This window comes from Eptatretus burgeri, chromosome 7, assembly GCF_056783735.1.
Source record: "Eptatretus burgeri isolate ZD-2024b chromosome 7, Ebu_testis_v1, whole genome shotgun sequence".
Lineage (NCBI taxonomy): Eukaryota > Metazoa > Chordata > Myxini > Myxiniformes > Myxinidae > Eptatretus > Eptatretus burgeri.
Window position 1 is genome coordinate 103,973,009 of NC_140967.1, and position 12,500 is coordinate 103,985,508.

The window sequence follows — 12,500 nt, forward strand, 5'->3', positions numbered from 1 at the left end:
GAAAACTCGACGGGATCATGAAGATCCTCACATTGTTCGCAGGAAGTGAATGGAGAGTTGTTTGATTCCCTCAGAGCGGATCCTTGTGTTCGGTTTGTCCGGCGTTGCGGTTTGACATGGTCGTCAGTGGGATCGTCATTTTTGGTCTCGTCCTCGCCACGACCTTCGCTACTGACGCGGTTTCTGGATTACAAACGATGGAATCTTTGAGGTGAGGAAGCTTTGCCGTTCTGTGGTGACTTATGTTTTGATATCGACACAGGTATCCCGTCCCAGGTATCCCGACACAGGTATCCCGTCCCAGGTATCCCGACCCAGGTATCCCGACCCAGGTATCCCGTCCCAGGTATCCCGTCCCAGGTATCCCGTCCCAGGTATCCCGTCCCAGGTAACCCGACCCAGGTAACCCGTCCCAGGTAACCCGTCCCAGGTATCCCGTCCCAGGTATCCCGTCCCAGGTATCCCGTCCCAGGTATCCCGTCCCAGGTATCCCGTCCCAGGTATCCCGTCCCAGGTATCCCGACCCAGGTATCCCGTCCCAGGTATCCCGTCCCAGGTATCCCGACCCAGGTATCCCGACCCAGGTATCCCGACCCAGGTATCCCGACCCAGGTATCCCGACCCAGGTATCCCGTCCCAGGTATCCCGACCCAAAATTCACACCTCACCCCCTGCACAAGGACATCTGGACACAAGACGCCAATTGGTCCATCATGTCTGGACCACTTCCCCATCACAAACCTGATCAATGTCCACTCTCTCTCTCAGTTGGATGTGTTTCGGGGCGGACAGTGAAGTAAGAAGAGATGATATTCACGTGAACATGTACGTGGGGGGTTGGTGTTTTTGACGCCCCCCCCCATCCCTCAAAATAGGTATTTGCCATCTTCTCCAAAACTCGATCCACTATTTCATTAAAACTTGATAACCTTCAGTTCATAAAACAAATCAGGGTCCGGGGAGGGGGGGGGTGGTGGTTGTCTGCGGGGTGCTCGAGTCATTGTTGCTCCTGATCCAGGTGAGCTTCAGGATGTGCGGTCCTATTTTTTTGTCCTGTTGATGTCCAACACCTGACATTTCCCATGAAGGAACCGCATGGGTCACTTCTCTGTCCATGCTGCGTGAACGTCGACATACATGGCAAGTTGGGGGTGGCGAAAATGGTTTTTATTCTATTTATTCATTAGATGTGATCCAATGATGAGTTGTCACTGCACACAGAATCCTGGGGGGTGCGGCTGGGTGGCATAGCCTTCGGTGAGGGAAAGCTCATTTAACGTCACACAGCCAAATTACTTGAGCAGACCAGAATAGACTAGACTAGAGTGATACATTGCGTATCGGCGAACAGGTGACTACAAGTCTTTTCTATATTTGTCAATCCTTACGAGTGGAATGGAAGGAAAACTTGTGCGTTTTTAAAATTGATCGTGCTTTCCATCCAATACGTGTTTTGACCACATGAGAATGTGTCTGTGGGTTTTCAGAAACAGCCAACAGGCCAAACCCATCAAATGTGGGGCACTTGCCATCTATGCATATCAGTTTTCCTGAATATTATCACCACAACTCATTGGGACTGAGTCAATCGGTCAACTTCCCGACCCGGATCTCAACCAATGGTACTCCATTTCTTCTGGATCTGATTTTGACAAATTTCCCTGACTATCTGCTGCTCTTCCTCCGCTCCAATTGGTTCTTCTGATCACGTCCTTGTCAAAGTGGACATCTCTCTGGCTATTATCAGAGAACCACCTCACCGCCGTCGAGTGTGGAGTTTCACTCAATCCGACTGGCAGGGTCTCCGAGCAGCCCTCAAACTTATAGACTGGTCTCCCATCGCTACTTTCTCCAACATCAACTCATCCTGGGAATTCTTTCAAAGAAACTTGCTCTCCCTCATGCACAGATTTATCCCCTCTCGTCTTCAGTTGTCCTACCCTTCCTCCCACCCTTGGTTCACTGAAGCTTGTGGCGAGGCAGTTGTCCTGAAACAACTTGCCTTTGCCTCATGGAAAGCGAACCCAACTGAGGGTAATCTCAGTTCTTTCCATAAAGCTCAGAACAAGTGTGTATCTACCCTCAGGAGAGCCAGAAAACAACATCTTTCTAAGCTCAAATCCAAACTTTCAAACCTCTCTCCCTCCTCAAAATTCTGGTGGCATCTAATCAAATCTGTTTTTGGTGTTTGTTCCCCTCCATCCCCTCCCTCACCTCAAATGGCCGCACTGCAAATACCAAACGTGAAAAGGTTGAATGCCTAAACTCAGTGTTTGCAGATAAATCTTATGTCCAAAACCCATCGCCTTCTCTACCCACTTTACGCAGTCGCACCCATCTGTCCCTGGACTCTGTGTCCTTTTCTCCTGACAAGGTGGAGAGCTTGCTGTCAAACCTCAACTCAGATTCTGCAACCGGTCCAGACGGCTTCAGCCCACGCGTCCTAAAAACCTGCTCTTCTGCTCTTGCTCACCCTCTCTGTTCTATTCACCTTCTCATTTGCTCAAGGTCATCTGCCATTTGCTTAGAAATCAGCAAACATTACTGCCCTGCATAAAAAAGGTGCAAAAACAGATTCCTGCAACTACAGACCATTCAGCCTTCTGCCAATCATCAGCAAGGTTATGGAATCCATCATCGCTTCAGACATGAAATCCTTCCTCTTTTCCAATGGCTTGATTTCCGATCTTCAATTTGGTTTCAGACCAGGTCACTCGACCCTGGATATGCTGCTTCTGCTCTCCCAACAATGGATGGAGGTCCTCAATGCCGGACATAAAATCAGAGCCATATCCCGAGACATATTGTTGTGGGGCCGGGTCTCGGTGGCGATGCACGACCGCTAAAGGGAGCAGTAGAGTCGGCTCCACCGAACACACCGGGATTTAGGTCGTGACCCTTGGATAAGACCGAAAGGCACGGGCCCCTTACAGGACCATGAATCGCCAATAATTCGACTGCGTGGGGTTGGGTTAATTGCCAAACTTCAATATACCTAAGTACCCATGTGGCAAAGCTACCGGGGAATTCACACCCTCTGCAGGCCTTGAGCAGAACGAGCCGTTACCGTGTGTCACCCCTAGCGGATGGTTACTGAGGCCTGTCGGTCCAAATGAACAATAACGGCAACAACGGCCTTCCTAAGGCCTAGTTCACATTTGCTCGACAGCGAGGATACGGCGGCCGTACGCCTTCTGAATTGACAGAAACGTGCGGTGGCCGCAGAGAAACTGAGGCCCTACGCCGTTTGGCTATATTTTACAGGCCGTAAGGTCGTCGTGGAATTATAGCGCGGAGTTATAACTTTTTTTTTCATTTCTACGTTCACCGTAGCTATTCGACAAGCCAAGTTATGACGTAAATGTGTTCCACGTCGACCGTACGTAGTGCGTACGGTGGGCTTGCGTTATTCGTGCGGCTGCCGTAAGCTCTTCTCAATGAAAAATTAATTTTCCCAACCCCCAAAAAATTACGGCGGCCGCACTATTTCCACGGTCACCGTACGGTGGCCTTGCGGTCTGTGTGACTACCTGTGGGCAACGCAGGGTCGACGCACGGTTCCCCTACGCCCGCCGTGCACCTACGTACGGCCTCCGTGGCAGTCTGCGTCGATCGTGCGTCCACCGTGCGCTACCGCTAGAGATCGGAGTATCGGTGTTTGCCTATACCGTGTTGCCCCCAGAATCCCAATTTAATTCGTTCCAGGAGGCTGTTCGGATTGCAAAAAGTTCGGATTCCAAAAACATTTTCCCAATAAGAAATAATGGAGTGAATTAATCCATTCGTGGACCCAAAGAAAACCCACTTTCAAGACACTTTAAACTGAAATTACCCATGTTTAAGATAAAATAAGATGAGCAAATGACCTTCGGTGGCGGTGTATTGTATGTAAACTGGTACAATCACCACATCCAAAGGTCCACACAGGCTCGAGCTCCGGCCTGGGTTCCAATCGCTCGCGGACTCTGCGAGAGCGCTGCGCCCAGGGCAGCTCATCAAACATGATGCCCTCAGAACCACAATCGCTTTCATCAAACGCATCAGGCTGACATAATCATGGATATTCCAAATTACAACTCGTTTTGCTGTGAAATTCAATCCTTGCCCGACAGTCCGTCACACCACGTGATCGGATTGCTTTTTTTGTTATTAATTAAAATACAAGATGATTAAAAAAACAAACATGACAAATGAAGGTGAAAACACGAGGTAAGGCCTAAGTCACATTTGGCTCGGCGGCCGGAGGGTCTATAAAATGTACGGGCACTAGCAATTATAAAGGGGCCACAGTATTTCCACGGTCACACAATGTAGTAGTCACATGTTTTTTGCAGTGTCTCGCATAGCGAACGCTGTTCATAGAGAGCTCGGCGTTGTTGTTGTTGTTGTTGTTCTTCTTCTTCATGTGAAGACAAAACCTTAATCTCTCGGACTCAGCTCTTGTATATACAAGATCCGGATCGCCTTAAATACTGAGCACATGTACACATCCTCACATAGACGGTGCCTTTTGAGAGCGTCTATCATGAACTTTTAAATATATTCGGACATTTGCTTTAAAGTTTCGAAAAGTTGACGTTACTATTTAAAGATTATTCCATTTATCGTATTGTAATTTCGTAAATACGTAAATACATTATGACGGGTTTCGCTATTGGCTTAATGAAGGCACGTGACTAAATATCGGAAGTTGTTGTTTTTCAAAAAAATAATTGTAATTTTATTTTTTTTTTTAGCCGACAAAACCTTTAGGTTTTGGACGCTGCTCTTGGACACATTTGTCCTTGTTGTTTTTCGGGTCGCCGCACGGCGTATTTATAAATTGTGGAGACCGAAAACGTGGGTGTGCCGTATGGTCTTTGATTTGATGTCGCACGGTGACCTTAGGGCGTTCCTGCCGCGGCCATAGAATTTTGAAGGCAGACGCAAGGTGCCCGCAAGGCGACCGCAGGGGGACCCGAAGCCGAACGTGCGGCCAGACGGACGGTAACGAATCGATTAATTATTATTATTATTTTTTTTTTACCAGTTTTTTTTTTCGGATTGCCGAATTTCTACGGCAAACGTAGAAATGAAAAAAGTTGTAACTCCGCGTTATAATTCCACGGCGACCTTACGGCCTGTAAAATATAGCCAAACGGCGTAGGGCCACCCTGAGGCCACCTCAGTTTCTCTGCGGCCGCTGCACGTTTCTGTCAATTCAGAGGGCGTACGGCCGCCGTATCCTCGCCGTAGAGCAAATGTGACTGAGGCCTAAAGTATCGATCGAAACACGAGATATGCTTTCACAAGTACTTCCACCGACAAACTGAATGAACAAAGCGGGAAGATGCGGCTCGAACAGGTGGGGGAGAGACGTGAACAAACATGAACGCTACATTGTGTTCGGTTTTTTTTTTTTTAAATGTATTAGGTTTTTAGGGCAAAATTTTCTCGAAAAAATTGTTCGGATTCCAATTTGTTCAAACAATGGGGCGTTCGGATTCTGGGGCACCACGGTATATTATAGTTGTAGTATATTCAGTTATATATACTGTTATATTTTTATTTCAGTAAAAAAAAGAACTGGTATATATACCCACTCGTTACCGTCCGTCTGGCTGCACATTTGCCTTAGGGCCTCCCTGCGGTCGCCTTGTGGGCACCTTGCGTCTGCCTTGAAAATTCTATGGCCGCCGCAGCGACGCCCTAAGGTGACCGTACGGCACACCCACGTTTTCGGTCTCCACAATTTATAAATACGCCGTGCGGCTACCCGAAAAATAAAAACATATGTGATTGCTACATTGTGTGACTGGAAATACTGCGGCCGCCGTATAATTGCTAGTGGCCGCAGATTTTCGAGACCCCACGGCCGCCGTGGCAAATGTGACCTCGGCCTCATCCCCAATACGCACCGTGGAAAACCAATGGCAGAAATGACAAAGAACGAGCTGGTACATTCAGCAAAAGGGATATTTATTTATAACAATAATCGGGGAGGGGAACACAGAGCAGAGTTATCAAGAACAAGGAAAAGTATCAAATGTACAGCAATTCCTGAAACAATTATACTTAGAGACAGGGCCCACGGACACACACACGCACACACAAATACCCAGAAAGAGATGGACCTCGAGGTATTTATTGCCCCATCAGCTCGGAGGGAAGACGAGCTGAGGGAAGAGAACGTGCTGGCTACCTGGCCGCGTTCGCGCGGCTGGACGACCGCACCTTCCCAGAGCACCAGTTGCCAAAGAAACGGACCAGGGCAGCCGAACCCAGAGGAGGCGAGATGAGGTGATCTCCCATGATGAGATGCTCGACCACTTGTTGTAATGCATCAGACGAGACCCTCGGATGCGTGGGATGCAGTCAGCCGCAGACCCAGACAGAAGACGTGCTCGAGCAGACGGGACGCAATTCTCAATACTCTCGTCTTTTCGGGGAGCGGTCCGCTCTCCCATCGCCTGCTCCCATTGAGTGGATGGCGTGTCGCGGCTCCGCCTTCTGGAGAAGGACCGCCCCGGCTTTGGTCCGCGTGTCGCCCATTGTGTGGAAAATGACGCATACCCTTATTTGGCGCCAAGCCAGAATGAAACGTTTCGTGACCATATTTGGTGCGAAATCCACACCGCCTGGGATATGGAATTCCGCCCACGCACACGCCCGCATGCCGCGAGCAGAGTGTTGTTGTTGTTGGGGTAAAAATCCTATCTATAAAGTAACTGTGCAGCGCACGTACACTTAATCACCCATTAAACATAGGACGGGACCCTACCTAGAAACACATACTTACTGATATAACCGATCTATAGGACCTGGCTGTTGTGTGCAGCAAGCTTGCAAATTCGTAACACTACCCCCTTCCCTTTTTACAGATTCGTCAAATTTGCATGTAACCAGCATGTGTAAGTTTTCCCCTTGTGCGATTTACCTGCGGATCCCTGAGTGCGACATTTTTTTTATACGTGTCCCAAAAATAAATAACCGAGTGCGCTGCGTCACTATCAGACTCATTCAGATGACTTAACTAATATTGCCAGCGCTAAGACAGACACACAGGTGGGTTAAACTTATTTACAATCTTGACTAATATTTACACTAACCATGGCCCAGGACCTGTCATCTGTGGGTTAAAGGCACAAGAAGTCAGTCATTTTGTGTGGGTGAGTGCGCAGCAGCTGAAGGTCAGTCGTCCTCAGGGCCTGCTCAAAAGGTCCCCCTTGTGATTGTTTCAGTGAACCTTCTTCTTTTTTTCCTTCCATACCCCAGCTGCTGGAGGCAACTCACCCTAACACGGCAGGCCATGCGCCATCCCACAGGCCATTTGAAGAGGCCTTTATGCAGAAGAGATGGCCAGACTGCTCAATGCAGTCTCTGGCTCATGGAAATAGAAATGGAACGGATGCAAGAACAAATGAACGCACGGGCTGCTCAAATGCAGTCCCCCGTGTACGGCTGCCTGCAGGGCAGTCTTGGCAACGCTTGCTGGATGGTCCTGGCGCACATGGATGGATGGTGAACACAGGGGCAATGCAAAAAGGTTAGCAGGCATGGGGTCATGACAAAGGCAGTCAAATGAGGCAAAGCAAGGCAGATGCGGACCAGCAACCGCAGCACAACAGGCCGGCATATGAAGCTGGCCGGCCTCGGGTATGGTCCATGAGGTTCTGTGGAGGGAGTGCGGTGGTGCCGGCCGCTCCGAAAACGGGTGCGGACCTAACCTACCGTCTCCCCCCCAACCTATCGCCTTTGCCTGTCTTTGTCCACACCCACTCCCTTAGTTTGCAACAACAAAATTTAGACTCCTTTTTTTCTTCTTTTTTTTTAATATATATATATATATATTTTCTCTATAATGGCTTGTCCTTAACCCTCCTACTGTCTTTTTCCGGCTAACCTATCCTCTCCGTCTACTCCCAACCCCTACGTTCCTGTTTTGGAGGGGACTAAAGGAGAGACTAGCGTCCTGTCTCGAGGCCCAATGAAGCCTCAGAATAGCCTCCTACATAATTCAGCCATCTTACCAAGGTGGGTCCAGCGGCCTATGGAGAGCGAAGGGATGGATGGTGCGAAGGGGTATATTTCCTAACTATGATAACATTTATTAACTTTACATTACCCCGGGGCTTTTCAAAACGCCTGTCACTTTAAACTATTGGTTCTAGAAAGCACGATTCCCGTCGCCCGTGTTGGTGTCCCATTATAAATTTGGGTCAAGCCCTCAAATTTTCACTCGTGCCCTTGCACAATTTCATGGCTGGGCAGCGTGGCTCACATGGCAGGGATATTCCCCCTCTGCCGAATCTCAAACTATGGCACCCCTGGGCCCTGAGGCTGTCTCCGAGCCTACCTGCTCCCTATGAACGCGTGGAGTGCCCTTCCCGGCTACTTCCCCGTATATGCCCACATGGCATCTCGGCGCTACTGTCCCTTTCCGAGGGTCGCCCGTGCCCACTACACTATCCCGGTCCCATGGACCCTTGGCCTACTCTGGCCGATTAGTCCGGTGCCCGGGGTGCCCTGTACTCAATACTCACCTTTCAACAGCCACGCTCACAGCCGGTCGAAGGACTCCTGCACCCTTCAAAAAGGTTACGTACCTTCTCTCAACACGAACAACAAAACGACCTCCTTTTGGTAAATTTGACTAACCCACTAACATTACTCTTACCCTGGGGTCACTTGGGTGGGATTCACTCCTCCCCCCACTCATTCATTCACACCATGCATTCCACATTCACTCCATTCACACACTCGGGCCCGCTGACCCACGTTTACTCATTACACATTTTTTTTTCAATTCACTCCCATCACTCAACACTGCCATTCTGCTAACTAAATTCCCCTAACTATCTCGTGCTCCCCGTCATCCCTTATTCTAATGCACGTTCCATTTAACGCTACTGCTAAGCTACGTCCCCACTACACATTCCATGCCGGCGAGCGCGCGAAGAATGCCGCGAGCAGAGTGTTGTTGTTGGGGTAAAAATCCTATCTATAAAATAACTGCGCAGCGCACGTACACTTAATCACCCATTAAACGTAGGACGGGATCCTTCCTAGAAACACATACTTACCAATATAGCTGATCTATAGGACCTGGCTGTTGTGTGCAGTAAGCTTCCAGATTCGTAACAATATCGCATGCTTTTGACACGGTCTGGCACCCTGTCCTGCTCACCAAACTCTCTTCCTATGGTATCCAAGGTCATCTCCACTCATGGCTCGCAGGCTTCCTCTCCTGTCGCAGTCAACGTGTGGCCCTAAATGGAGTTCTTTCATCCCCTCTTCCTGTCCAGGCTGGAGTTCCTCAAGGTGGAGTTCTGGGCCGTGTTCTTTTTCTGGTTTTCATCAATGATCTATCCAACTCTCTGGAAAATCCTCTATCTCTTTATCTCTTCCCACTCACAGATTCCTCGGACATAGGCCTCCTTGGCCTCCTTGTCCACCCTTGGTGCACCTACAGTTTTACGCCTCAGCTCCCTGAACAGCTCAGCTCTGCCGTTCAGCCTAGCCTTGCGACTCTGGTCAATTGTATCCAGTGTCCCTTGAGAGACAAAATTATTCTTTGTCCTCTGGTGAGTTCCAAGACATCCACCGGCAACATCAAGGACGGTGGTCTTGAAGGCACTCCACAACTCTTCAGGATACTCCAAAGCACCTCGACCCCCCCCCCCAAATCTCCACTCAGCTTGTTCGCAAACTCCTCAGCTACCCTCTCATCCTTGAGCTTGCCAACATCCAGCCTAGGCTGGGATGGTACCATTCTCCTGGATTGAAGCTGAAACTTACAAGTTGCTACAACAAGCCGGTGGTCAGTATTGAGGAACTGAGCACTACGGTAGACCCTGCAGTTCTGGATCATCCTCCAGTGACCATTAACGAGCACATGGTCAATCTCCTTTGCCACACCGCCATCGTTGGAATACCAAGTCCAGCAATGAGCTTGTGGGTGCTGAAACCATGAACCAGTCACCCGAAGTCCATGACTTCTTGCAAAGGCAAGGAACTTAGTGTTATTCAGGTTCACAGTTCCAGACCCATGGGAACCAACACACGTCTCATAACCATCCCTATCAGTTCCAGTCGATGCATTGAAATCCCCCCAAGACTAGAAGTGTGTCTAGCCTGGGGCACTGATCAACCACAGACTCGAGCGTGGCATAGAATGCGTCCTTCACAGTGAGATCACTCGCCTCAGTCGGAGCATAAACAGAGACCAGGGATAGGACACCCAAGGAGTTACAATCCTTCATCTCATAATATGCTCGTTGACCGGTGTTACCTCAATTATCATTGCAGTCAGCTTATTGGACAAAGCTACAGCAACTCCTTGGGCATGGTAACCATCAGAGTGACCAGATCAATCGTAGGTGTCGCCACCCGCCATGATCTCGCCACGATCCAGTCCCCGAACCTCAGAGAGTGCTGCAATACCGATGTCCAAACACTTGAGCTCAGATGATAATAGGGACAGGTGATCATCGTCTCTTCGGGTTAGGATATTTCAGGCACCCACCCGAAGGGTCCGCTTCAAGTTAACCCAAGGAGATCGCCGTCTGGTGGACGACACCTCAGCACCACCCCGACACACTCACCCGCAATCTGACCTGGGAATGTTACCCCGTGGTTTCCCTCCTATCATCAAAGATTGGGGGTCCCAAAGTCTTTGCCCCAATCCCGTCATCCAGTGAGTTGTCCTGCGAAGGGAAGCTGCACAGGAGGTACTCCCACGGAGTGGGTTTTCAGACTTGAAAAAAATTATTTTGAAATGTTTTGTGGAATGAAGGGTTTTACGGTGGCCGGAGTGCAAATCCTGCCACGAACCTCATAATAAATAGTAACCCAACTGCAGGAGGACGTCCGCAGATACAGTTGGGCACTTGAAAAAAAAAAAGTATACTATATACATATAATTACGTGGAACATATGTGTCGATGATGATTGGGTGGGGGGGGGGGATGATAACGGCACACTCTGACCATCCTGAAGGGTACAATACATTTCTCCTTGAGCGAAGTTGATTTTTTTTGATCTCTTGGTTTCGGGTCTCATGGTCACTCGATAGTTGCAATTCCACGGGTTTTCCACAGATTTCACGGGATTGTGAGTTGGACAGGTGACCATGATGGGCCATTTTAAAATCTCTCTATAGTGCCTACTGCCTAAGCCTTTGTAGCTACGTGAAAGGTAATATTAAATGATCCCCGACCCTGTTCCTTTGTGGGTGGTGCAGGGAAGTGTTTTATGCCCCCACAAAAAATATACTGAGCCAGGTACCCCTGCTAGTACATATTAAACACTAATAATGGTACAATTACTGATGGCTGAGGCACCTTCCTCTTTACAACTTCCCATTGACACAGTCACACTCATAGATACTCTTTGCTTCCTATTCCTAATCTAGTTTGGACTTCTACCAATCAGTCCACAAGGCCTAACCTTGTCAAACACCCAAGTTGGATGTTGAGGTATATCACATCAACTGCACTCCCTCGTTGAATTGCAACAGATTTGTCAAACACGATCTCCCTTTAGTAAACCTGTGCTGAATGTCGAACATGAATTTCGATGTATCGAAATGGTTCCTTATCTGATCCCTTATCAACCAACCTGTTCTTTCTGCCAAAAGGTTTAATACTCTGAATATATTTACTCTGTACTCTGTCCGTGGTCCTTCCAGGTTGTCCACTCCCACTGTTTTTTTTCTTCTTCCAGGAATCGAGTGAAGGGCGTGTTCTACCACGCCTACGAGAACTACCTCCAGCATGCCTTTCCATTGGATGAGCTTCGGCCTTTAACCTGTGATGGGCAAGACACGTGGGGCAGGTTTGTGCTCGTTTTGTATTGGATGGCATGGGGCGGTGGGCGGTGAATATAATGAAAGTATTTAAGTATTCATATACATCCACTGTACAGGGTACTGCGCTGGGGAGGTGTGGGGAATAATTTAGTTTAAGCTTGACCCAAAAGACAATTTTGAGGTGAATTATGTGACACCTTGTGAGGTTACACCTTGACACTGTGTTGTTGAGTTGGCATCCTCCGTGTGCTGCCATTTGAAGTGATGAGGAGGATGAGGAGATTGGGACCATACTCTGTGCAGAGCGTTGGTGCTGCTTAAGCAGTCTCTTTGGTTATTGGGCACAATTCTGGGCGGGTTGCAATTCCGACACAGTATACCAGCATGCTGGCACTGATTTTGCCAACCTCGGAAGGATGACGGGCCGAGTTAACCCCACCTAGTATTAATTCAACAGCTGAGTGGGATTTGAACTCAGGACCCTTGGATCCAAAGCCCACCACCCAAACCATTAGCCAACACCAGGCATATCTGAAGTGAGGGAAGGGAAGCATATGCTCGAGATGGATTCGAGAAGGCATCATCAGGTTTTTGAGGAGGGAGACCAGTTTGACAACTCATTCTTGAGATTGGACAGATGTTTTCTGGCTCTCCTGAGGGTAGACACACATTTGTTACGGGCTTTGTGGAATGATCTGAGATTGAATTTGGT

The 12,500-nt window shown here is 48.8% G+C and overlaps 2 protein-coding genes across 3 annotated transcripts in view; one reads left to right on the forward strand and one right to left on the reverse strand.

Annotated features, from left to right (window-relative positions):
- LOC147023984 (interleukin-20 receptor subunit alpha-like) overlaps positions 1 to 12,500 on the reverse strand; it is a 144,270-nt gene that overhangs the window by 58,955 nt on the left and 72,815 nt on the right. The gene's annotated exons all lie outside the window — the stretch shown is intronic.
- Positions 1 to 12,500, forward strand: part of EDEM2 (ER degradation enhancing alpha-mannosidase like protein 2) — a 64,775-nt gene that overhangs the window by 330 nt on the left and 51,945 nt on the right. Inside the window, exons 2-3 of one of the 2 annotated variants that reach the window (XM_085890091.1) lie at positions 43 to 211; positions 11,704 to 11,814. In XM_085890091.1, the coding sequence (XP_085746217.1) occupies positions 117 to 211; positions 11,704 to 11,814 (206 nt within the window). In that variant the 5' untranslated portion in view covers positions 43 to 116. The remainder of the gene's footprint in view (positions 1 to 42; positions 212 to 11,703; positions 11,815 to 12,500) is intronic. The other variant, XM_085890090.1, reaches the window with a different exon arrangement.